The sequence below is a fragment of the Epinephelus fuscoguttatus genome, linkage group LG18 (genome assembly GCF_011397635.1).
Source record: "Epinephelus fuscoguttatus linkage group LG18, E.fuscoguttatus.final_Chr_v1".
Lineage (NCBI taxonomy): Eukaryota > Metazoa > Chordata > Actinopteri > Perciformes > Serranidae > Epinephelus > Epinephelus fuscoguttatus.
This window is the reverse complement of record NC_064769.1, coordinates 21,461,553-21,488,649: the sequence shown is the minus strand read 5'-3', so window position 1 is coordinate 21,488,649 and position 27,097 is coordinate 21,461,553. Positions and strand designations below refer to the sequence as shown.

At 42.4% G+C, this 27,097-nt stretch overlaps 1 protein-coding gene across 5 annotated transcripts in view; it reads left to right on the top strand.

Annotated features, from left to right (window-relative positions):
* LOC125905652 (spermatid perinuclear RNA binding protein) overlaps positions 1-27,097 on the top strand; it is a 108,425-nt gene that overhangs the window by 53,120 nt on the left and 28,208 nt on the right. For 4 of the 5 annotated variants that reach the window (XM_049603775.1, XM_049603776.1, XM_049603774.1 and 1 more), the window contains 6 exons: positions 5,953-6,133; positions 16,922-17,184; positions 18,363-18,531; positions 21,789-22,032; positions 25,900-26,012; positions 26,871-26,966. In XM_049603775.1, coding sequence (XP_049459732.1) covers positions 6,131-6,133; positions 16,922-17,184; positions 18,363-18,531; positions 21,789-22,032; positions 25,900-26,012; positions 26,871-26,966 — 888 coding nt within the window. In that variant the 5' untranslated portion in view covers positions 5,953-6,130. Of the gene's footprint in view, positions 1-348; positions 400-5,952; positions 6,134-16,921; positions 17,185-18,362; positions 18,532-21,788; positions 22,033-25,899; positions 26,013-26,870; positions 26,967-27,097 lie in introns of all 5 variants that reach the window. The other variant, XM_049603777.1, reaches the window with a different exon arrangement.

Sequence of the window (27,097 nt, the reverse complement as noted above, 5' to 3'; positions counted from 1 at the left end):
TGCTGTAATCATTAAATACTGGGCTACAACATTTTACGGAGTGACGGCTGATAATCTGATTACGATATTAAGGAGATAATCAAAACTGTAGAAAGGGAAAACATTGTGAAAATAAGCTCCTGCAACACTAATTAGCACACTCTCTTTGGCTTTTGTCAATCCTCTGTCTCCCTTCACTCCGTCTCTTCCACCGCTCATCTTATTTGATGGTTATCAGATGAGAAAGGTGTAAATTGCTGCTCAGAGCCATCTCAGCAAATTCCCCAGCTCTGCTATCTCTCCTTCATCTTTCAATCACTTCCCATCCCTTGTTTCTTATCCTAAACCTGATGCCTTTCATCTCTGTAGGGAAAACAGGATGCTATCACCAACTCTTGGTGCAAGAAGGACACAACACAGGTGTGTATGTGTATGTTTTCCCTCACACTTAAACCTCCAGGAAAAATATATTCAATAACTATGGAACCAAATTGAGGGGATGGTGTCTGTGTGTGTGTGCACATGCTAATGTGCCACCACCGGTGTTAATGAGGCAGGGCCTCTGCCAGTCTTTCCCCCCTTCTGCTCTCCTCTGGAGAAAAACACAAAATCACATGTTAATGACCCACCAGGATGGTGCGAATAAGAGAGAAGAAGAAGACATGGAGAATGGAAACTGGCGGGAGGTGTACAAAAAGAGATGGAGGGTGGAAGCAGGGAAAAGTGTAATAATTGGTTAGCGTGAGCCTAAGGAAGACACAAGCCACAAGAGGCTGTATGAACAAACAGGCAGCCACAGTTCATACAGGCGACATGCAGCCGTGCATGTGCAAACATGGTCCTCTCAGTCGCCCTCAGTCCCAGTGGGAGACAGAGGAGAGTGGGCATCCTGTCGGCCACTTATTGTTGTTCTTAACATCCAAAGCGTCATTTAAGCTTTGATCCAAGCACCATAAGCATCCTATTTTTGTTCTATTATATTTTTTATGTGCAGTGTATTTTTCATTCGTGTACACATGATTTTAATTAAAGGAAAATGAGAAGGAAAGTGCCATGAGAGAGAAACAAAGGGAGGGAATTGGTGTTGTTGTTTATCTCTGAATTGCTCTGATAATGAGAATCGAATGGGGGCTGGCACGTTGTTATTATGCTTCTTGGCAGGGTGTTTGTATCAGTGTCTGTGTCTGTGTGCATGCACTATAATCATGTGCATACAGTCCTAAGTGGCCAAGCCGTGTTGGAATAGAGCTTACCCCCCTCAGGCACAGAGTGCTGGCTGTAAGGTAACCGGCGAAACACAAGTGCACAGACACAGACACTGTCGCTGCCAGGTGTGTTGAGGAGGTAATTGCCAGTGCGGCAGGCCAGCGGCCAGCGGAGAGAGGGAGACCTGGAGAGAAAATGAGGGGCAGCCTCTGGTGGAGTCTGTTCGCCCGAGGGGCCAGCTCGATATCTGCCATTGTTTATCCCATTCCCCTCTGTCCACTTACACCACTTTGTATCCTCCTTATAGTTTCGCTCTTTGCCTCTCTTGCCCGTTCTCCTTGCCCTACTTGCTCCTGTTCATGCACAGTCACAGTTCTCTCTGTTTTTTATCTTTAACTACTCGCCGCGTCTCTATCTCTCTCCTCTCTTGTTCTCCCTGGATTCCACTAAGATTTCACTGAGAGGCTGCAGCTTCACCACAGTTTAATCCCCCAGCAGGTCTACTCCACGAAAGACCAACAGTCACATGTGTGTTTATCTTTCCTGTCCCCTGACAGCATCCAGATAGAGCCCTGGATGTATGAACAGTAGTCTCAAGGTGATGAGATACTCTACACAGTGGGGATGATGCCAGGGAGGTTCTGTGAGCAGCAGAGATAGAGTCTGTAATGGACTTTAATAAATGCATGTGTACTTTCTCCCTGATTCTGCTCCATGAATGTGTGTATTGTTTCCCATATCAGCCCAGTGCCTGCTTAATCTGATCTCTCAGAGATGATGGGTTTTGGAGATCAAACTCAATGCAGTAATGAGGCTCTGCACCACAGAGTTGATTTTGCAGGCTATTTTTTAAATTAAACGATAAGCCGACAAGGAAATTTATCTGCTGCTATTTTGATAATTGATGAAATCGTTTCAGTGATTTTTCCAGTAAAACTGACAGACAGTTTGCTTCTTCCAGCTTCTCCAAAGGGATCATTTGCTTTTGTTCTCTGCTTCATTTCATTGTAAACTGAATATCTTTGAGATTTGGACTTGTGGACAAGACATTGGGCTCTGGGAAACCAGGATTCTATGTAGTTGATTACTTGAGAAAATAATCATCCGATTAAACAATAATGAAAATAAACGTTAGCTGCAGTCCAACTGTTTCAAGATGTACTGTGGTGTACTCCACAGTGAAAGAGATCAAAATCAGATTTCCTTTATCTTTAATGTCAGGGTGTCGCAACATGCCAGTATTGATGATTATTGTGGTATTTAAAAAATGGAATATTTAATTCATGTTAATAGTACATATATGATGACATCATGTAAATAATCCAGCACCTCTTAAGTTATTTCAGTTTCTTATCATTCTCACTTTTTCTCCCACTCCACCCCCTACACTCAAGTTTAATTCATTCACCAAAAAAGATACAATCTGATATCGTGTTAGCCCTTTTTTTTTTTTTTTTTTTTTTTTTTGGTCAAATCTAGTTGATGAAAACGTCATCACTGCCAGTCATTTTTTACCTCACGTCAATAAAGGTACAAAGCAATTACTTTTTCTATCTGCAGCATCACAAATGAAGTAGATCAAAATATCAGCCCATCTTTTCACTACCTCACCACATTATTGTCATCATACATTTCAGTTTTTATTTTTAAATCTCATTTAAGCTATTTTTTCCCCCAACACGAATTAGGCACAGTTCTGTTGTTGTTTTTTTTTTTTAATCTGTGTGTTCTGTTCTCAGGGGGTCTTTGCTACTGCTCTCTCTGCCTTAGGCTTTCTATATAGGCGCATGGAAGGGCAGAGAGGTTTGCCTCATTTAATTTTTTTTTTTTTCATTTTAATTTTATATACTGTATACTGAAATACTGTTTCACTCTGTTGTCAATTACACTCAGGTCCGAACACACACACATGCATGAACTGGACCTATACATGCACTAAGTGGAGAGATGTCAGAGTGGGGCTGCCTCGGCACTCCGAGCGGTCGGGGAGTTCAGTGCCTTGCTCAAGGGCACCTCGGCAGTGCCCAGGAGGTGAACTGGCACCTCTCCAGCTACCAGTCCACACTCCATATTTTTGGTCCAGACGGGGACTTGAACAGGCGACCCTCCGGTTCCCAACCCAAGTCCCTATGGACTAGGGTTGTCACATACTAAAATGTTGTCATACTAAAATTTCAAACTCAATATCGATACCCAGGAAAATATTCAATAATAATTAATAATATAATAATTCGATACCATTTTCGATACAGCAGCAAAAAATAGAGGCATGTCATTTTTTAAATAAAGATCAGAACAGTAACATCAGTGATAACAACAAAAAATCCCCCCAAAATAAATAACAACCAGAAACAAGATCTGTCCATACAAATGTATTTATCTACAGCCCTGTTTATTTTCTGTGCTTCTGGTGAATTGGCACCATATTTTTGTTGCTGATCAAGTAGAGTAGTATAGGCTCAGGATGCTCCTGTCTCTACCTCACTGTGTGATCAAAGAACATTTTTTCAGCTTCAATCTGTGATTTTACAGTTAACATAACTTTTCAGACACACGTAATTGTGTTGTCCTGTTAAACTGACTGATAAAGTTTTCTGCTTAGCTCCCACATTAACGTTACAAGTTATATTTTAGTTTGATGCTAGCGACACCAGCTGCTTAGCTGCTAGTGAGGGGAGGGGCTGTACCTGCCATCTGCAGCGTGCTGTGTTCACTTCACTAAATATTTCCAAAGAGCGCTTTTTCCTTTATCACTTTTGACCAAAACTGGCTGCTCTGATCCTCCTGCAGCCGCGCTGGCCATATTACAACAGAAATGTGTGCATGCATGCACAGTGACGACAACAAGCCGGGTTGCAGCAAGGGCTCTGTGCCTGCCAGACGCTGCCTGCACAGCGCGTGTCCATCGGACCCATTGCGCGCACCCAACAGGCACTGAGGTGGCGTGCACTGTTAGTATCCATACTTTTGTAAATTAGTATTGTGTCTGGATACAGCGTTTGAGTATCAATACTTTTGACAACCCTACTATGGACTGAGCTACTGCTGCAGACAGGTGTGCTCTCTCCGCCTTACACTTTCCACGTAGGTGCATGGAAGAGGCTTTCTGCGTAGGTCCGAGGAAAGGCAGAGGGGCCCTGGAACAGAGCCATACCGCCAAATATAATACTGCAATACTGCTTATGTCACCGTTTTCATTATTGTAATCAATACTGCTGCCTTTTCCCCACACCCGCTCGAACAGGCAACCCCCGAAGCTGGAAGACCTTTGAGAAATCATCTCATACACTCTGGTGTGAACACATGCACAGCTCTATAAATGTCATTGCTGTGGTCTGACTGTGACCAGATGCGTCTGTGTACTGTCAGTGGTGATACTGTTGACATTTCATGTTGTGAATAGGAACGTTGTGTATCTGTTCACCTCGGCTTGCTCCGCGCTGATAAAACTGGTCTGTGTTTTCATAGCAACACTGAATGTTTGGTTTACTCTCTGAAGCCATCAGATGAGTTGGAAGAAGTCACAAGTAACTTAATTAATTGAAGTTCAAGATTTACAAGTAATTTACTTTGTTTAGAAAATCATGAACTCATGATAAGAGGCATCGAACAGCGTAGAGTAATTGGTTTACTGGCCTTGGATCATTTGTTTTGTGCTGTGTATTCTGAGTTATATAAAGCCTTTACGTCCGTCTGATTACTCCACTGTCACCTCTGTTCACTGAAAGGAATAAAAGCCAGGAAGAGATAAGGTTACAGCCATTACTGTCACAATTTGTACTGAAGGAGCACTCTGTAGCACAGTGGTCGGGCTCTCACCAAACACTAAACATTGTCATTTGGAGTCCAACTCAGAGTTTTTCAGACCCTCTACTGTTCATCACACAACACAGTGTTCTCAAGAAATACATAATAATTTTTCACAGTTTTGCCATTGCATCTTCCATAAAGTGGTTGCAAATGTCACTGTGCATTCATGATTGCAACGATCGGACCTCACTGTGGTAGTGTTCTCCTACATTTTACTATATATAGACTGTACATGCCATATTTTAGAAGTCACCATGTATTATCTGTTTGAATTAAGTGACACAAATTTATGGTTGTGTATGTCTTTTTCCAGAAGAACAGTGAGACTAGTTTACATGTAGTCTGTCAACCCGTTTGTGTGTTTGCATGTGTGTGTATGAATGGAGGAGGGTGTGTTAGGGTTAAGTGTGTAACCCAGTGTATGAAAACAAGTACATGTTTGTATTACATCCCCCTCCCTCAGACCCGTGCCAGCTCATGAAAAATGAATGAAGGCCTGTGTGCGTGCTTGTGTGTGTGTGTGTGTGTGTGTGTGTGTGTCCACATGTCTATCTCCACACGAGTCGATCAGCCATTCTGTCAGATCTCCTACTCAAGGACAGGGATTTCACCCTTGCTCGGAAAATTGTGTGTGTTTGAGAGACAGAAACAGAGAGAGAATTGGATGTTGAAAATGAAGACACGGGCGGAATTGGGTTCTGCAGGATTAGACAGATGCAGGTTACATGTGATGGGGGTTGATGCTACTGGTGTTTTTCTTTGATCTGTTTTGCTTTTTGATTTTTAAGTACTTTGTCTTATTATTCATTTAGTTATTTATCAAATCTATGTCTCTTCCTTTTCTGTGTTTTGTTTATTGTGAAAAAGAGGAAGCTTCTTGTATTTGTTGAGACACTGATCAACCTTTCATCCTCTTTCTCCCCCCTCCTCCTCTCTCTCTGTTTCTCCATCTGTCAGAAGCACAACCTCTCGTAAAGCGGTGGTCAGAGTGACAGAGGAGCACATGAGGAGCGGAAACGGCGTGACAGCAACATCCTGACCGGTAACCTCGCTTCTGCACCCCCACCACGTGCCCAGCAACTCCAGGAGCGGGGCGTCAGAAGGAAGGAAACGTGTGACCACTCCTCCTGCAGGCATGGTAATGCACTCTCTGTCCGTAGGTGCTGGCGTGTGTGTGTGTGTGTGTGTGTGTGTGTGTGTGTGCGCGTGTGTGAGTGCAGGCGCGCGTGTGTGTGAGTGCATGCGCACGTGTGTGTGAGTGCCTGTGTTGGGGTTGTGTTGGCTTGGATGATGGTGGATTATCCACAATAGACAACACTCTCCAGACTGGAAAGTGTGAGAGTTAAATCTGATAAGTTGTTCTAGACATGACAACAGTGTGTGTGTGTGTGTGTGTGAGGGAGAGATACCTGATAAGAGCTGGTGCAGACAGGAGAGTACAGCTTTGCGTAGACGGGGAGGATCTATACAGGCTGTATGTTTACAGTGGGGAAAGGGGAGAAGGAGGAGACGGAAGAGTGAAAGAAACAGAGGAGGTTACAGAGATGAAGAACAATTACAGGAAACAGAAGAAGGAAGAAACAATTTAATCACTGGTGGCTGTTAACGATGTTTTTGTAGATGTTTTCTTGTGATTTTGATCCAAAGGTGTCTTCCATATGCTTTTATTCCTATATTTGGTTAACTAGTAATTATGCATGGAATTAATGTGTTAAATTCTCCCTGTGTTCATTTGTTGACGTTAAACAAGAAAGGCATATGATGCACATTCATTGGTCTACAGTTTTCTACCAGCGCACAATCACAAATAATGAATGAGTGTTGAAATGGGGTTTGCTCCCTGCGTAACAGCATGAGAGAGGCGTGTTACGGGAGGAAGAGGATGCGGAAAAAGAACCAGTGTGCTGTTTAAGAGGAGGAGAGGGCGTCTTGAAAGATCAAAGAGCGCAGCGGAGGAGGAGAGTGACAAGCGGGGGCAGATAAGACCATAAAAACATAAATGATGGGCAGAAACATGACAGATGAAAAGCGCAAAGGATACGGAGAGCAAGAGAAGTGTGGAGTGGAGAAATGGGGGAAGAGAAGGGAGGTTAAGAGCCGAGAGAGGTGGAGGTAGAGAGGGAGAGAGACGAGGGATTGATTAATGGTCTTGGCCTGTGACAGTTGGAGCTTTTCCCCGAGGGGGGAGCAGAGCAGAAGATGAATTATTAAAAAACTAGAACAAGGGGAGGAAAGAGGAAAAATGAGTGGGGGAAAAAGGAAGAGAGTGGAAGAGTGGTTTGTACGGAAGGGTGGAAGAATGGAGGGGAGAAAAATGAATGATTGAGAGAAAATAAGATGTTGCTGAAGGTGCTGAGGTTGGACACTGCAGAAGAGGGCATGTGGTTGAGCTCATAAATAACCAAGGATAATGAGACTAGTGCATGCCTGTGTGTGTGCGTGCGTGCATGCGTGCGTGCGTGCGCGCAGCGTGCAAACACAGTACCGTGATTAGTCTTGAGTTATGGTGATGCAGCAAATACAGTGGGTGACCTTGGCAAGGGTGTCACCGCGCAATCCGCACAGTACACCAAACAGCTTCTTTATCGACTTTCCTCTGAGCTTTCTGCATTTAATGAATACACATGCCCAATGTGCTTCTCTGCGTCTTGATTTCCTCCCTCCCTACACACACACACGCATACACACATTTTAGCTTGATTATTTTGTGTCTGTCTGGCATGTTGCGTAGCTCGGCCCTGGTACACGTCACCCTTAGTTTGCTGCTCAGTTTGTGGAGCACACATCACATCTGCCGTTGCTGAGCGGAAAGATTTAACAATTTTGTGGTTTCAGTTCTGCTTCTTGTCCTGTATTGCAAAATACTTCCTTCTTTACAGCATCTTTGATGTAATGAGTAAAAGGCAAAACCAGAATTACCTTAAAAAGTAAAAACCAGTGAGGTTTTAATAGCTTTTGTCGAAACAGCGAAACGTATTTCATTGGAACATTTGCCTGTTCTTCCCTATGACATCATTTAGTATTTATTTTATTCTGGTGTTTCCCTCACGTAGACATGGCCATACTCAGTACTGTAATGCTTTCTCAGAAACAGTGTAATGTCCACTCATCTGCTTTTAGCAATCTGGTCATAATTATTAATAGGCAGCAGACCATAAACCTTTGAAACCATGCTGACACATTAAAAGGAGCAAAGGGTACAGATGAAGAAATCTCTTCCTTTAGTGCAAAGTAGTCTGGGTAGTGTAGTTTGGGGAGGCTGATTGATGACAGCAGACTGTCATCCTTGCTGAAACATGGCAGTAGAGATGAGAGGGTATGAAAATTTCATATTATAGTGACCCAAATGATCATGGTTATCAGCATTATTATGGCATTGATGATACTGATACACACACTGAAATCATTTCAGCAAGTTTTGTATTGAGAATATGAAACAATAACATAGCCAACATCATATGTGAATATATGAAAACCATATAAATGTGCATCAACTTAAAGTTAGCCTGCCAGGGTTCCCTTAGCCGTGTAGTTCCAGGAAACGTTATGAAACTAGAAAAAAATAATTTACAGGCCTGGAAATGCTTTGGAATTGACAGAATGTTTCGGCTATTGTTTTAATTTTGTTTCTTTAAAAATCCCCAAACATATCTGACATTACATGAAGTACGTACTTCTACGTATTGCTAATTTAAAATCTAGTGCTGCACTGCATGACTGTTGAAATGTCACAAGTATCACGTGACACACATAGACCTGATCAGCATGCTAAGGTTGTGGCCCCTTTTGAGGGAAAGAGACATGCTGTCACATCAGGAAAAACAGGAAAATGCAGAGCAGCTGTTGTATAGCAGGTACTGCTAACCAGGTACTGAGGCACATAAGATGCATGAATGTTCACTGTCAGTGTAGTAAGCCCCAAAATGATGCTGGTGACAGTTACTACTGATGGTTAGCTTATGTTAGCTTGAGTGGGGGGCTGCTGCAGTACAGTCAAATCACATGTTAAACTGCACTGACATCTATGTAATATACAGAGGCGTGTCTTTCACGTTTTGTGAAGGGACAGTATGAGCTGGTCTTGTCTGTTGGCAATGGGCATATGAAGCTAGTTAGTGGCGGGAATGTCTTCAGAGCAAGTAAAGTTAGCAAGCATTAGCAGTTTGCTTATACGCAAATGCCTGGAAAGTGTGTTCAATAATGTATTGCTTTATCACTGTAAAGGCCCATTTTAATTTTTTTTTTTTTTGGCATTGATTGATAGGATAGTCTCAGAGTGAAAGGGGGAGAGAGAAAGGAGAGGACATGCAGCAAAGGGCCATAGATAGGAACCAAACCCATAGCTGCTGCAGCAAAGACATAGCCTTTGTACATGGGGTGCCTGGTCTACCAGGTGATCTACTGGGTGCCCTAGGCACACCTATTTTAAAGTACTTAAATAAGGTCATGGTAGTGGGGTAAAATTTAATGAAAAAGTTTAAAAAATTTGCAGGTAAAAATGTGTGGGAACCTTGGCCTTCTTTAAAATGCTCACACGGGACCAGTAGCGTTTCTGGGTTTATCGGTTGCGCGCCCACTCTGTACATAAGGAAATAGCTAAACAAACCCACATTGCATGCTGTGCCTGTGTCTGGGAAAATTTTGCTGCTTTCGGTTGATGCTGGACAGTGTTTACCACAAGTTTTTCAAAGCGTGGTAAACAAATTTACACAGTTTTCATGATAAATAAAATTTGAAGTGTTAAGGCTAACCCTGAGGAATTTTATCACAGTTTGTCATGAAAGTGGTTATTGTTTCATCCCTTTGTGACAGGCTGGGAATTTTGCAGACATGATGGCATGTTCTATATATCACGCTGTATCATGTTTTTATAGTTCTCAATTTAACCTTTTTAGTCAAATGTTTATCAGGACAGTTGAGAGGTCCGGCTTAACGTGGACAGCCTGTTTGTTGTTTTGTTGCTGGATGATTTTTCATATATATTTTGATGTGTACGCCGCTATCATGTGCACGTGTGTGACTGCACTCGTGGTAATTTGAAAGACACAAAGAGAGGGAGAGGGAGAGAGAGAGAGCGAGCGAGCACAATAAAACCGGATAGCGGAGTGTGTCGGGCCGGCTTGCCAAGCAGAGTGCAGATAAATCACAGGATGAATTTTTAATGCAATCTCCCCTAGGCTGCTGGATGTTACAGAGACGGCACTGAGTTTTTTTATTTGTGTGTGTGTGTGTGTGTGTGTGTGTGATGGTTGTTCCATCACTCTGAGCCTATTTTGTGATGGTTTTTTTGAAGTTTTTGAGTTTTCTTTTCTCCTTCAACTTTACTTGGTTTCATGTTGGGCTAAAGAGGTGTGACATCTTCTCAAACACCACTTCTGAAATAGATTTTGTGTGGTATTTATGGGTGGCGGTGATTTGTTTTTCTGGGTTTCAGAGTAGTTTTACTACGAGGATGCTTTGGCCTGTGTTGTCAGCTTCAAGTACAAACAAATGTTTGTTTCTGCAGCTGGCTAAAAATATTAAAATCCAGTTTGTTTTCGATCTCTCAGTGTTGGATGTTTGTTTACTTTCGGAGGCTTTCTCCACTTCTCTGTCATCCCTCTCTCAGTCTCTTTTCACAATGCCTCATAGTGTGTGCTGTCATCCAAGGACTCGGCATGCACTTTAGGCACATGACTTATTAAAAATAAGAGCACGCAGACACCTCAGGCACTCTGCGTAAGCACACACACACACACTCACACACACATACAGTGCAGTTCCTAAACGGTGCTCTAAAAATAATTGATAGATTTTTGTAGAAAGAAAAAAAAATGGCACGGGTATAGGGACTCCAGTCGCAGCTGATATTGTTCCAGTGAGTCTTGTCCTTGGCATTGGGTCATGTAATTTATAGCAGATGGCCACAGAGAGACAGGATGAGACAGGAAGAGATGATAGAGAGGAGAGTCATTGAATTCTGCTGCTTCTGAAGTGAAGTAGCTGCTACTGACAGGGTGCGTGTCTAACTACAATACCTTGAACTGAAATGCTTTTACTGCAGATTGGTGGGATGATGGATGGAAGTGATGGAAGAGGTGGGAGAAAAGTGTGTGTAGGACACCATGTATAATTAATATATATGGATGTATGGATGTTTTTTTTCACATGAAGTGACGAATGTGTTGGATTTTTGCCATGATATGTTGGAGGGTTTCTCATGCTGGTGTGTGTGCACATAGGTTTAACACACAGCAGGTTGTAAATGCTGTGTAATGTGGTTATGTAACATGGTCCTGCCAGCCGGTCGGCCTCACTGGAGCATGAAATGGAGTGTAATTGGTAAGTGTGTGGTCTAAAAGCACTATGCAACAATGGCATACAAAGGTACACACACACACACGCAGTCATGGTGTGTGCTGGTGGCTTCCAGACAACTGGGATTTAACTGTTGTGTGACTGTATGTCTGTTTCTGATTCCTTGAGGGGAAGAATCACAGCCAACAGATTTTTGCTTTCCCCAGACAGTTTTACAGGTTCTGTATTATTCATACTTTGCTCTTCACAATGTTACAATGAGTTGTTTGTTTTGGATATCTCAGGTTTGGTGAAATAATTTGCTTTGGAGCTAGATGTTGCTCTGGCCTCTTTGCTGCCATGCCAAAACGTGGGTCTGTGTCCAGCTTTTCATTCCACTGTGAGCTATAATACACCAATCAGCCAAAACATTAAAACCACTGGCAGGTGAAGTGAATACATTGATCGTCTTCTTACAGTGCATTGTTCTGCTGGGAAACCGTAGGTCCTGGCATTCATGTGGATGCTACTTGACGTGCTCCATCCACCTGAACACTGTTGCAGACACAATAAACCTCCTTATAGCAACGGCACTTATCACTGGCAGTGGCCCCCCAGCAGGACAATGCAACATGCCACACCCCAAAAACTGCTCAAAAATGACCCACGAAATGGACAAAGGGATCAAGGTGTTGACCTGGCCTCCAGATACCTCAGGTCCTGATCTGATCAAACGTTTGAGGGACGTTCTGGTACCGCGGAGGTACTCCCAATCCACAGTGGGTGCTCCTTGGACCGGACTTGGCTCTGACCTGTCAAGGCATGGACACAGGACCTCTGGAGGGTGTCCCTTGGTGTCGGGCACCAACACGTTACTTTCAGATATTTTGAGTCCTGTGGGTTGTGAGGTGGTGTAACAACATTTTATCCTTGGACATGTAAGAGGATAATTCTGGTGTTGTGGTATTTGTATACTTTTGGCCATCATTTAATAATGGCATTGCACTCTACAAGTTAGTTGCTGATATTTGGAAACATGAGCCGTGAGATGATCAGAAAACTTTTAAACAAACCTCCAAGATAAGCAGTTTAAGAGTATTTTTTTTACATTTTTTGTGCAGTCTTACAGTTTCAGCTCCAAACAAATGATTAATTGATTACTTGTCAACTATTAAATTAAACACAAACTACTTTAATAATCCATTAATCAGATTAAGTATTCTTTAAAGGAAAAATATATCAAAATTCTCTGTGTTCCGGGGCATCGGTAGCGCAGTGGATAGTGCCGGCGCCCCATGTATAGAGGCGATGCCTCGCTGTAGCAGTCACAGGTTCGACTCTGGCTTGTAACTCTTTGCAAACAATTTATTGATTAATCAAGAAAATAATCAACAGATTAATCAGCAGTAAAAACAATTGTTAGTTGCAGCCCTGGTTCAGAGAATATGGCAAAACTCTTGGCTTAGAAAAACAGATAACTGGTTGCTCTGTGTTGTAGAGTGTAGATCAAAAAATGTATCGGGTGCTCTTGGGAAAAAAGGAGGTAAATCCAAAATGCTCCAAACAGGAAAAGAATCCAGACACTCCAAAACAAAAATGAGAATGAGGAAGGAAAGATTAGATTAAAAAGCCTTTATTATAGATGATGAGTTGGCCATTATAATAAAGACTTTTTAATCTAATCTTTCCTTCCTCATTGTGCTTGGATTCTTTCCCTGTTTGCAAAACTCTTGGCTTGTTTATAACCTGTCTGATCGTCTAATCTGCTTATGTTTCTTGCCCTTTATTGTGCTCGACTTTATCGCTGAGTTAATGCCGTGTTTAATTTGCTACAGTCATTAGGCTATAATATCCAAACTTAATTTTGCATAATACATTAATTTTGAGACGTAGCAGCATTATCTTTGGCCCTAAGACACCTGAACTTAATTTTGACTTCCATGGATCAGCTTTGGGTCAATGTGCTGAAATTAGACACAGGCTTATTTTGTTAGTCAGTGACACAGGGGGTTGTATCAGGCATCTGGATAGAGATCTGTGATTTATTTTGCCTTTGCTTATACGCTAACACATATGGAGAGGAGAACATAATGTGCAGCTGACCTCAAGGTTACATGCCGGTTGAGGTGGATTCAAGGACAGCCATGATGTTGTCTTTAACAGATGGAGTGTGCATCTTTGTAATCAGGTTTTGAAGAGGGCATGACAGCAGCTTGTGTTGTTTTACTAGAGAGCACTTTTCAGAGTGTTTTTTCTCGGAGATGTTACAGCTGTTTTCTCTCAAAATTAGTGTGAAACTGCGAAATCCTGCATCGCTTCCCATCGTGGCTGCAGTAGCTTACTTATCGTGTCACTTGTCTAAATGTCTGCAACATTATCTGGGCACACACTGGCCTAGGGGGTCGATTCCTGTCAGTGAGTCCTCCTTAACTGCTCTGATTTACATGGTGATCAGAGCGGCTGGGCAACAACTCCCCCATGGTCAAGTAGTACTGACATACACACACACACACACACACACACACACACACACACACACACACACACGGATACACGGACACTCTCTTTGCAATGTGGTTTATGGCCGCAGAAGCTCACATTAGCAACAGCTCATAAAATCTGCGACTGAGAATCTGTTGGTCTGTTAAACACTGCTCTGTGAAGACACACAAGTGTAAAGATACACACAGGGTTGTACACGTGCATGTAGGTACACACACGCATCCACAGTTATCACCTTTTTTTCTACAGTACTTTTGGCTTCAGGCCAAAACATAGCATTTTCTCCATAAAGAGGTAAAACATGAAGTGGAGACAGTGGAAATTATACTGCATTCACATGGAATCAGGAAGAAGGCAAAGTGGATATTATTTTAGCGGACAAGAGCAGGACGGTAAAATGAGATGAGGCGGCAAAGAATATAGGTCTTAAGATGAAATATTTTCACTTTTTGCCATCCATGGTGTTGGAATTTCAACCAGATGTTTTTTATTCCATTTTGTGAACAATACGACATCCCCATCGCAGCACATCATCCTGTGTGTTTAGTTTTGCCGTCCAGCCATTCCCTCGGACTGTTTGTTTGTTTTTCCCGTGCCGCCCAGAAGGTGTTGTCCATCTGTGATCTACCGTCTGCCTGATTCCATGTGAATGCAGCATTACTCAGGGCTCAATAAGGCATTAGTGCAGTGATTTCCAGTGTTCAGTAACAGTTAATTCAGTCTATTATTCCAACTTTTTTATTTTAAATTAGTCCCAAATTAGTATAAAATGCATCAACAGTTTTGTTTTGTTCAACTAAGAGTCCAAAACCTAAAGATTATATATTTTTAATTATATAAAACAGGCAAAAGCAAGAAATCTTAATATTTAACTTATGCATTGATGAATAAAAACTGTTTATTTTCTGTCATCAACTGATCGTTACGCTGTGCCAACACAAGATAAACTGCATATGTTGTCCCTTTAAAGGGAGGGGGTGTAATATTTGTTTCACACATGCCTCATAACACTGATGAATATCTATTGAAAACAGCATTTTAAAGTATTGATCGCCTGAAAATGTCATGTCCTTGTGATCGAAATAAGACACGATGATGAAGATATTTCTGTATTGGCATCATCTTTCAAGGTATCATAATTCACTTTACATCACTCCAGTGCCAAAGTGTTGGGGGAATCAGTCGGCAGAGTCTAGAGTCTAACCCCTGCCAGATATTTGTGCCACACTCTACATACTGAGCTACACATGCTGTGAGGCTGCAGTTATTGTGCGGTGCTTGTCCTCCATTCTGTTAATAGCTTTATCTCACTCACTCTGGTGAAAGAGAATGTCACCAGTTCAATTAGGAATGGGATGTAGTGTGTGTGTGTGTGTGCGCGTGCAGTTGGTCCTTGGATTTCAAGTAGATTGATAGTAGCACCCAAGCTACGCTGTCCATACTACAACGAAAAGGTCATCCTGTGTGTGTGAGTGTGTGTGGAGTGCGTGCCTGGTGTGTGGTTCTCTCTGAGTGGATGTGTGTAGTGAATAAAGGGGAAATGTGGGTCTTGGAGATAAGCAGCTTGTTGAGAGCAGCCTCCTCATGTTGAACTGGGTTATGCACCTCAGGCTCCCCAGCACAATGCGATACCCTCTAATGATTAGAAATGAACCCCATCCTTCAGATTCAGGTTACCGAGTGATGATGCAAACAATACCGTGTAATCCTTGTTGTTCCTCTCAGATATCTTTTTATTGTGAGGAAAATGAAGATGCAGTGGAAAATAGAGACACAGAGAACGTGAAGATAGAGATACAAGGCAAGACAAAGCAAAACTGAACTACAGTGATGTTGTTTTAATTTGTATGATAACGGAAAAGTACTGCAGATAGAATTAAAATGAAGAATACAACAGAAGTGGTGTTGCTGCCAACTATAAAGCACTGATGAATTAATATGAAATATGTTATGACAAGCATTGTTGTATATTTGTCATCTGTTTTACGGGTATTTCTCTTATTAATTAACAGTTGCCCCAGAGAATTTGCGTGATGTGTATTGCTGCAAATGTTTTGATAATAGATTAAAATGCACTCTCAATGTAATTATGCTCGCGGAGGGTTATCCCCTCATCTGTTCTCTACATTGCCACATAAGTTCCCTCATTGCATCAGTTTCACATTACATTAAATTGCATTAGTTAATATCTAATGATCAGATGTTTAAATAATCTCCCACCCACTGAAAAAGCTGTGACATGTGAGAAAGATGTAAACAGCTGACATGTAATTTACAACGTGTTTTCATATAAATGCACAGGGACCCATCTGGGTGGCGTTAATTGCACAGTGCGAATCACAAAAGCCGGAGTTGCACCTGCTCCTCTCCTTCATCTCTTTACTTTTCCATCCATCTTTGGATTCAGCCTCCCCTGCCTCAAACGTTTTGTCCTTCTTTTTTTTTCTTTGAACAGATTCTGCACCCCTCCCACAGCCCTCCTCTGCTGTCCTCCTCTATTCTCTTCCTGCTTAGCTTCTGTGTCATGCTGCCCCTATTTTCCGTCGTTTACTCTCCTCTGTCTGGTGCCTCCCACCTTACCTCCCCGAGAGTAAGGAGGAGCAAATGAGAAACACCAAAGAGCTGACAGAAATTACCAGGGCCAGAGTGTCTGATTGAATCAGGACAGGATATGAGGACGGTGGTCAGATGAATTTCTGACAGCTGCGTGTATATGTGCATGTGTGCATGCATGCGTGTCGGGGTCACTGCCATTAAATGGAAGCTGTCACTGAGTTAAGAATTGATTTTTCCCATAAAAGAGATACTATGTGTGCAGTCTGCATGAAGGCAACACACAGAAAGCTATTTGTACTCACGCTTGGTGTGTGTCTTGAATTTGCTTTTTGCTCTTCGGTTGTGGTGCAAGCATTTGTGTGTGTGTTTTTTTAATTTGCGTGTGTGATGGAGAGTCGTCGGGCCCCAACAGGGAGACCAAAGCTCGATTTGATGGATTAAAGCTCAATCTGTTGTTGAAAACCTCTCTCCAGTGGTGCCTTTGCTGTGTGTGTTTGTGTGTAAGGGTATGGGTGCATATCTGTTTTTAGTCAGTTTTAATCAGAGTTTACTCAACGTAATAACTAACACCTCATTAATCTTTCCCTTTCAGAGGTCCTTCCGTTCCTTCAGTAATGATGACCGCCACGTCATGGCGAAACACTCCACCATCTACCCCTCCTCTAATGAGCTGGAAGCGGTTCAGACACTGGTGTCCACTGTCGAGTGCGCCCTCAAACACGTCTCAGATTGGCTGGATCAGAGCAGCAGCGATGTCAACAGCCAGGTCGACAGCCAACCAGCAGACAGCACAGAGGAGGATGATCCTGGTGATGACCCCAGCAATGAAACTGAGGATTCCAGTGACAGCTATAGGTGGGTAGAGCTAGGCCTGTCACGATAATTATCGACTTATTGTACGATATATGGGCATGGCAATGATCATCTTGCTAACCTGGATGTTGCCCGTTGTCTTTACATGCGTGTTTGCTTACATAAGAATGTCACCAACATTTTAGCCAACATGATGCCAGGGTTTTTCCTTACCATTATAAGATTCTGGCGCAGCAATTCTCTCCTTTTTTTTTCACTGTACCCCTCCTAATTGTGCAAGTATGGAGAAAATAAAACAACACTGTAAGATGACACACTGTAACATACCGGTAGCCTGCAGCTGCACTTTTGGCAGTGGCATAAACAGTTGTAAAAATGACAGGAATATCTTTAATAGGAATTATTTCAATATAATGTCCAACCAAAGTAGTAGAACTGAAAGCAATGATTTTGTAATTAAGTTTTCAGTTCACTTGAGTTCAGTTCAATTTTCTTTATAAAGCCCAATATCACAAATCACAATTTGCGTCAGAGGGCTTTACAGCATACGCATCCCTCTGTCCTTGGACCCTCTCGGCGGATAAGGAAAAACTCTCCCAAAAAAACACTTTAATGGGGTCAAAATGGTAGAAACCTGTTGTCTAGAAGATGTCACAAACGACATGACGTAGAAGGTGGCATTCTCTGGCTTGTTTTGTCTGTTCAAAAATGTCCACAGAATAGTTCAACATATTGGTAAAATACTGGCTTTCTGGCAGAGAGCTACATGAACAGCAGGAGCATGTGCAGCTCTGGAGGAAATTAACTTAACCACCTGACAATCTCTGGGCACAGTCTCCATGGTTGGCTATCTTCATGAATCTTTATATTAAGGGTTCACTACTTCTCATTAACGTCTTGAATTACCTTGTCGGATCTTATTTTGCCATCTTAACTGGCGCCTTGTATTTTAATCTTTTAATCGTACCGCTATTTACCAAGGAGCACATAAAATGTTGATGCATGTTAAAATATTCCTTGTTTGAAGTCATGGCATTATGTTTGGCAAAACTGTTATTGTCCTTTTATATTTCAGTAGTATTTAGTTCCCTGCACAGGTATAGATTTTATTGAGAAACTAGATGCAGTAACTTTAATTTTTTTCCCCCTGTATGTCCTCACAGTTAAAAACCACACACAATAAAAATGTTACCTGTTGTTTATTTTTCTTTACAAAACAGAGAGCCCAGCAGCGGTGGCGTGCTGTGTGGAGTGATGAGGATCGGCCTGGTGGCCAAAGGCCTCCTGATCAAAGGCGACATGGACCTGGAGCTGGTGCTGATGTGCAGAGACAAACCCACACAGACACTGCTGGACACTGTCTGTCACAATTTACCCACACAGATAGAGGTTAGAGACAAACACATACACAGGTGCATGCAAACAGTAACATACTGCTGCTTCGTAGTTTCCGTCTTTTGTTTTCTGTCACACACTTGTTGCAAGCACACTGCTCACACACATAGTTTCATCCTAGCATCAAAACTCCAGTCACAGTCTGCCAAATGAAATCCAAGAAAGCTCTGTTTTTATTGCGCACTCCTCTCCAATGTCAGAAAATAAGCTATTTGGACAAGCTTCCAACGCTTTATGAGTGTTTCTGCTTGATTTTGGCAGCTCTCACTGCTGCCTGCGTGTGTTTTAAGTTCATGTGTAAGTGTAGAGGGAAGCGTCGCGAGTGCTGGCATAAGGAGGCAAGCGACAGCAATGTCGTCAAGTGAGAAGTTGAGAGGTGTTTTAGTATGTATGAGTCATGTGTGATTAATGCTCCCGTCACTACCTCAGTGTCATGTTTCCTCATGAACAAGTCACGGCAACAGGAATACAAAACACGCTGATCCCCACAGTACACACAGAGTGTACACAGAATGCAGGCACAAATAGACGGGATATATTTTATACATGCTGTCACTTTCACTCTTGGACATGTTTGCTTGTAATGTTAAATGATCAAGGAATTAAATTGCATTCCCCTTTTTTAGGCTGTGTCTAGCTTCTCGGGATTAGAGTCAGAGTAATTTGTTAGATATATATTGTGGTAGCATTGTAACATTGTGCACCACTAAAAATCTGTTAGAAGATACAGTATTTAGCAATAGCTGCACACATGGAAAAAACTTCCCAACCCAGCCAGCGAGTGCAGAAATGACTCAATGAATAAATTCTGCCCGGTGCCTCTTCTCTGCTCATTCTCCGACTCAGCTAAGTGGTGTGAGAGAGACAGCGGCAGGAAGGGAAAAGGGCGTATGTGTTTTCTGTCTGTGTGGGCAGGGAGGTAATCTTGTGTCTCGGCCCAGTGACCAGAGATTCTGATTTTCTCATCAGGGGCAAATGGGATGTAGATGGGCCCTCTGTGACTCGTTGCTCACTTAAGTAGTGCTAGAAACACACACACACACACACACACACACACACACATACACACACACACACATGCAAACACACACACTTGCTTTTGTCACTTAGGAGGACATTGACTTTGATTAATGTCCTGGAAGCTTACTCTAACCCTAGACACATACCTTACACCAGTCCTACCAATTTATATTCACTCTCATCGCTATGCATACTCCAACCCCGATTTTCAATCGTACGGTACCAGCAGCTCACAGCAAGTGGACAAGACTTGGACAAAAACCTAAGCAGGGTTAATCCTGGTTAAAACTCGGAGGGGAGCAGCCCTTTCGCCAGAAGAAAATGTTGCTGTTTAGCATTTCTGCAAACCCTGAATGAAATACTTTTGCACATTTTTATACATGTCATGTCAACGTTTGTAAAGTGATGTGATATATAAGCTGATTTTGTCATCGGGGGGTGGAGGTTACGGCTGATGGCAAGTCACTGAGGCGAGATGCCTGCCAAGCTGCAGACTACTGTTTTCGACCAGCATCAAAACTGGTTGTGATTTAGCGAGTCATTGCTGTGTTTCCGTGGCTTTTTAGACTCCAAACATGGGTGTTTTGCAGTAACCCATCGTCAAGATAGTGCCACGAAAAGCCGTTGTTTTTTACTGAGACATCACTGCTTTTTTGGAGGGAAAATCAGTTATTTTAAGCCAAAACATGATCTTTTCCTAACCATAACCAAATGTTTTTTTGTGCTTAAACCTCTGCACACGTTAACAGGATTGTTGAAATGTAAAGTTGTAACATATCTGCTACAACATATCCATGGTTTGCAGAAACATACAAGCCACCAGTTTATCTGGCGATTGGGTGGCAGCCCAGGAAAACATATGAATAACATACTGGAAGAGGAGAGGCTGGGACAGTTGTTGTAATCCCACAGCCCTAAAGCCTAACGGGCATCCTTTTATATCTATTAATAACCTTATTAATATTTTGTTTTAAAGTTAGAGGAGTTAATATTATTCAATCTGTGCCCATGTACCACAAGCTGCACCCTCAGCCTCTCTTTAACCTAATATTAATCCTATTTTTAGTCCCAAATTCAAGTTGTAACCCCAGCGTAAGTGATGATCCTTGCAGGAACCAGTCCACACACTGTGACTGGATGACAGATTTATTGCCCAATAACATAAATACACACACATGCACAATGCAAATAGAGCAAGAGCAGAATGCTGCATATAAAGACACTACACGCACAAATGCTTCCTCAGGGCCAACTGTGTTTTAGTTCACATTTTCTGTTCATTCAGTTTATGTTAGTCATTAGTCATGACTTTTTTATGCATTTGTTCGCGTGTGTACACCTGTCATAACAGGGTTAATGTGTGTGTTGGTGTGCGTTCATTTGTTTAAGTGTCTTAGTTGGCAAGCCTGCAGGCTGGTGTTGCAAAAGTTATTTTGTTGCTGTTGCATTAATGTTGTAGTAGTTAATTAATTCTTGTATGTCGACACATGTGTGTATCAAGTTACAAATGTGGCCGCTGTGTATACCGACGTGGATTCATTATCATCAGTACTTCTTAGTCGCGGCCACAGAGGTCAGCAGTAATTGATTCCCTCTGAATGGAAGCTGAATGAAGCATACAGATAGACAATTACACAAATGGATGTGTGAAACAATAGAAGTAGATGTGTAAACACAGAGACACAATGTCTCTGAAATTCATGTGGAGGATAAGAGCTTGTACCAACTTTCATAGTGCACACCATTACATCATCTTTCAAATTTTTTTTCGCAGTTGTCTTTCATCAAATGCATCTCACAGCTTTCATCCAGTGCATTCATTTGCTTGTTGTCATGCGTGTGATCGAGATGGATGTCTTGGTCTAAATGTGACTTTTTAAAACAACACTGTATTCATTATGATGTGTGGACAAGCAAGTTAGAGTTACAGTACTTCTCACATTTCCAAACGCTGCTTTAGTTCAGCATATCAGTCACATCTGAGGGACTAAAATAGCCCCGTTTGGAAATATCAAGAGACACATTATCTGTAAAGCTAATCAGTTTCTCAAATGTTTTCCTCATACACGTTATCCACTTGATATTTCTCCTGTCATACCTTGTGATGTTGTTGCTGCATCTTGAAGCAGCAGCAGGCTCAGATATATTTTGCTTCTTTTTTTTCATCTGCGCTGATTGCATGTTGTGACCTTGGCCTCTGACCGTCTCATGTCTGTTTTGACACATGACAGAAGCTGACAGAGGAGAAATATGAGGTCACGAGCTCCTTGCCTGAGGCGGCCATCTTGGTACGAACTACAACAGAGCCCAAACTCACGCTGACAATTACCCTCACCTCACCGGCCATGAGGGAAGATGAGGAGGAAGAGGAGGAGGAGGAGGAAGAGGAGGAGTTGGAGAATGGCGAGGAAGGGCAGGAGGAGGAGGAGGAATTGGAGGATGAAAAGGAGGAGCAGGAGAGGAAGAATGGGCGAGGTAGGAACACAGAGATAGACAATTGCACTTGCTGAACATCCTAACAAGCAATTCCATGTGATATTGTATTTTTTCGTGATAGAATTGTTTTTATTTCCCTCAAAAAAAAAAAGAGGTATGACCTCATTAACGGATGCTGACACAAGACAAGACAGCGACAGTACAGGACGCATACCAGAGCTAAAACACACGGGAACTGTCTGGTGCTCAGTCTAATAACAATCCACCCCCTCCCCCGTTTTCATGGGTAGCAGGAACTGATTATAATTGGTTGTGGGAGGTGGGACGGGGAGGCAAGGCCAGCAGGCCAGCAAAATCAATAACCGAGCAGTAGCAAGCTGCCCATCCATCCTGTGGCACCCGTCCAACTAGACACTCAGGTCTGAGAGAGAGATGAGAGATAGCACGAAGGTTAGCTGTACATCAAACCACGTGCCACGGCATGACGGAGGAGATGGCTCGTATTTTTCTGTCTCACACAGAAAGAACGGCACATCGTGGAGAAGCAACACACACAGTCGTACATTGCACCCGACGGATAAAGATACCTGTCACACTGGATGTCTAATTGCTCGGATTTCATCAGGACCCTGTGGAGGTTGAGGGATGTGGGCCAGTCTGTCTAATAGGGTCACATCGTAAAAGGCAGGGTCTAATGCTTCTACGCATTAACACATGCATCGACAGGCACAGATGCCAGTGTCAGCACCTCTTCAAGCCTTCTTAAAGCTATGACTGCTCGTGTCTGGTCAGAACTTTACTAGCAACGTATTAGAGAATCTGTAAATTATTTCTTAAAGCTACACAAGCTCATGCACAACAACATGATACACTCATTTAATAAGAATAAATGCTATGCACCAGAATGCTTCAGTGAGCTGTGGCTATTTAAAGGCTGTTAGATGGATTGATTTGACTTCTGATATGACGTTAGGCAATTCATATATTGATTTGAAAATAGTGCTGGGTCTTATTATCTGCTACTTTAATCAATCACCATGTGAATCAGGGTTATTCTGATTGTAGCTAGGTATTTGATTGATCATAAGTTATTGCATGTCTCTGTATCCTTTAAAGGAACACTTCACCCTCTGAATGACCAGTTGTGTATCAATTACTCACCCTGTGTTATGTCGAATTTGTGAAAAAAACTTTTTCTTGCATGCCTTTGGTGAACAAAGAATCCAAAAATGGAGAAAGTTCTTGATGAATTAAAGTTACAGGGGGCCATGTTTAACAACACCAAAACTATGTCAAACTCTAACTCAACTTGTGCAGTGTATAACACACCGAACTGCACAAAAAGTGAAATGTATCTAGGCTCTCTTCAAAGCCAGGTTGCATTGACAAGAGCTGTTTTTTACCTCACTGAACATGGTAGCTGTTGGTCTACCACTGCCTCCGTCAGTCAGTTCTGTGTTCAGGGAGGTAAAATGACTGTTTTTGTCAATGGAGTCTGGCTTTGAAGAGACCATAGATAATCCTCACTTTTAGTTCACTTCACATCTCTTTGGGAAGTACTGAGCATGCAACTGGATAAATGAGACTGGGATTATACTGCATGAGTTGCATGAGAGTTTGTAAACTGATGTTCAGTCAGGAACAGTTAAGTCAAAGAACATTTCCATTTGCAGTATTATATTTGGCAGTATGGCTCTGTGATGGGGCATCTTTATTTTTCCTCGGGCCTTCCCAGGAGGCCTCTTCCACGCACCTACGTGGAAAGTAAAAGGCGGAGAGAGCACACCTCTTCGCCCTTCCATGTGCCTGCGTATAAAGACTTGAGACAGAGGGAGCCCACCCTGCCCTTCCATGCGCCTACAGGGAGAGCCTAAGGCAGGGAGAGCAGCAGCAAGGAATCATGTGATCAGTCAGCTGCTCCATCAGTTGATTGGGCTGTTTGAGATCAGCTGATGTAGCTGGGATAGGAGCTGAGCTTGACATCATGTCCTGCCTGAGCTAATGCTATGCTAAGTTTTTGATATAGTATTGCTGTTGTTAAAAACAGACTCCTATGACTTTAGTTTATCAAGAATTTTTTGGATTCTTTTTTTTACTGTGAGAAAAATAAGTTTTCTTCACAAACTCAACATTACCACAGGGTGAGTAATTGATATACAAATGGTCATTTTTGGGGTGAAGTCTTCCTTTAAACTCAGATGCAGCTCGCCACTTTGTGGTCACAGAGGGGGGACAGTAAATTAGAGGAGAAATGGTAGCAAAGGGATTTTTAAAAAAAATCAGACTGAAGGAGAGGACAGGCGTCAGTAACACCGGAGGAGATAATGATAACGTAAGAGTGCTGAGTGAGTGAGGGAGCGGCCAGCAGAGCATTTGAGAGAGCAGCGGGAGGACAAGCAAGCAGGAGAAGAAAGACTATAATGATCCACTAGCAGCAGAGCGGTCCCACACAGCTGGGATCACTCTGACAGACCTTAAGATAGGCCATTATACATCACAACGAAACATAAATACACACACTGCAGCGTGTACTAGACAGAGGAAGAGCTAAGCTGCAATAATGGCGAGATGAATTCAGGGATAATGTGAGATGGATGTTCTCCTTCTGCTACACATTGGTCACATTTGACATTTAAACTTAAAACCTCTTCAGGGAAGGATTTTTCTTTTCACGGGAGAGCGATGAGGAAAATATTTACCTAGTTGTGTTTTCATAGAGACCCCAAAGGGCTCTTTAGTGTGTTTTATGTCACTTCCAGTAGGTCCACACACAATAAACCCTCTTCAGAAACCCCATGTAACCGCACTCATTCATACACAGCTGCGTTTGATTCAGCTCGCCTTGCATATCATAGATTTTGTGCTGATTCTGAAGTACCAGAACTCATTGTGAGTGAAGTAACTCAACCGTCCCGGTGTGCCTGGCGGCATGAATCAAACGCTTACATATAAAAGCGTAAGAATGCTCCTTTTTTTACCAACCACAATGCTCTGACTAAACCCTGCCTTGATCCCTCCTGTGTTGTGTTTGTCTGAGACTGGGTCAAACTATCTTAGATTTTTTTTCTTTTCTTTTCTTTTCAGTTCTACTTTAGGAGCGCTTGATTGTGTGTTTGCCCAGACAGGAAGTTGAATTGCTTTTTTCTGCATCATTTCTCCATGAGCCAGTGAAATCAAGTGCACCTTAAGTAATCCAGAAGAAAAACAAACTCCTATTTTGACTCCTGCCTGGCGCAGACTGGATCAAAATAAATAAAATCCTCCTCAAATACATAAAGGAGAGATTGATTTACCTTGCTGGGCACAGCGAAATGAATGGACGTGTCCCAACAATGCCCACACATTAAATCAAACACTCCTTAGGTATTTGTTTGGTGTATGTCTGTGAGGGGCTCTCCATCCCAAGAAGTTGTCTCTTCTCTTGTGACCCCGGTTGCTCTCCCTTTCACTGAGTCGTCAGTGACCGGATGGATGTAAACTACGAAATCACTGTTGAATAGTGTGTGTAATTTTCAACACATATACGAGGGAGAGTGCATCCTGTGTTACAATGTGCTAAAGATGTCAACATGTGATGCAGTTAACACATGTTAGACTGATCACAGTGTTGAAAATGACACACCGTTTAAAGAGTGAGGAGGTTTTTTCCTGAGCGTTCATCACAGATCTGTGACCTGTAGAGAGTCAGTGCTTTCTACAAGGAGAGGAGCAACTTCATGGCATGAGAAAGCACCTTGTATGTACCAAAAAATATCCATGCATGTGTGTGTGTATGTGTGCATTCACACACACCGCTCCAAGCGTGTCTGCACACATTCACATGCGCACATTTCAAACACACACACTCAGACGTGACGTGTGTGTGTTTTACGTTCTCTGTATTGGGTTGTTATTGTTTTGTGGCAGTGTTGGGTGCTGCTGCGCAGAGAGTGGAGGCTGAGGAGGAGGAGGGGGAGGTGCTGGATAGACACAGATGTCTGTTGGCCCTGGCAGCGCTGCGACACGCCAAGTGGTTCCAGGTCGGCACCCACTCACTTCCTGTCTTCCTGCCCGATGCTTATTGTAGCCTGACGATTCAGCCAGAGGGGATACACTCACTGACGGCTAATGCTGCGGTGCTTATTATGCCAATCGGAATAGGCTAATCTAGAGTAGATGGAGGTGTGGACAATTTACGCATTAAAATAAAGATTAATTTAAATGTTACAATTGAAGGCAATATGGCTAAAACTTGGTTCTATGCTTGTTCATTTCCAGTTCAGTTTGAAGGATATCATGAACAAAAATTGGCAGCTATTACACATCAGTTCTTTCTCTTTTTTTTCTTTAAAATTCTACTTTAAAATCTTTAAAATACTCCATTCGCTGTACATGAACTGTAGAAAAGATTAACATAAGATGAATCGTAAGGCTACAAAAGCAATGGTTGATACTTGTTTTTCTTTTTGGCTATTATGTGAACCTGCCTGCTCTGTACAGTATGTCAATGCTTCCCTCTGATTCCCCTCCCATACCCTTCCCCATCTATCTCCCAACTCACTTACCTTACTGACAAAAAAAAATACGAATTCAGGTATTTTCTGAAGACAAAGCCAAAACTCAGAGAAATATTTTTAGTAAACCATGTTAAGTAAACTAAATTCAAAATGTGTAGTGTCTTAAATCAGCATATTCCTTCTCTGTGGGGTTTTAGACAGATACAATCACTTCTATCATCATGTGGCTTTGTGGTGTGAAGCAGGCTGTTTATCTGTGTGTGTTTGCACAAATACCACTCCTTCTGCACTCAATTTCTTCCTCTTTCTGTGTAATCTTCCTTCTTGCATCCCTCCTTCTTTCCTCTTCTCTCCCCTCTCCATCCCCTCCGTCTCTCTCAGGCTCGAGTGAACGGGCTCAAGTCCTGCGTTATCATTCTCAGGATACTTAGAGACATGTGCAATAGACACCCCGTCTGGGAACCTCTCAAGGGATGGGTGAGTCTTTTGCTGTAATTACCTGTGTTTGATTGTTAATCCTGCGAAATGAAAAGAAAGTGTTCGGCCTTCTTGAAGTTTTCTGCAGTTTTATGGTGGTATTTGCATTATTCTAAAATGCCCTCCATCTC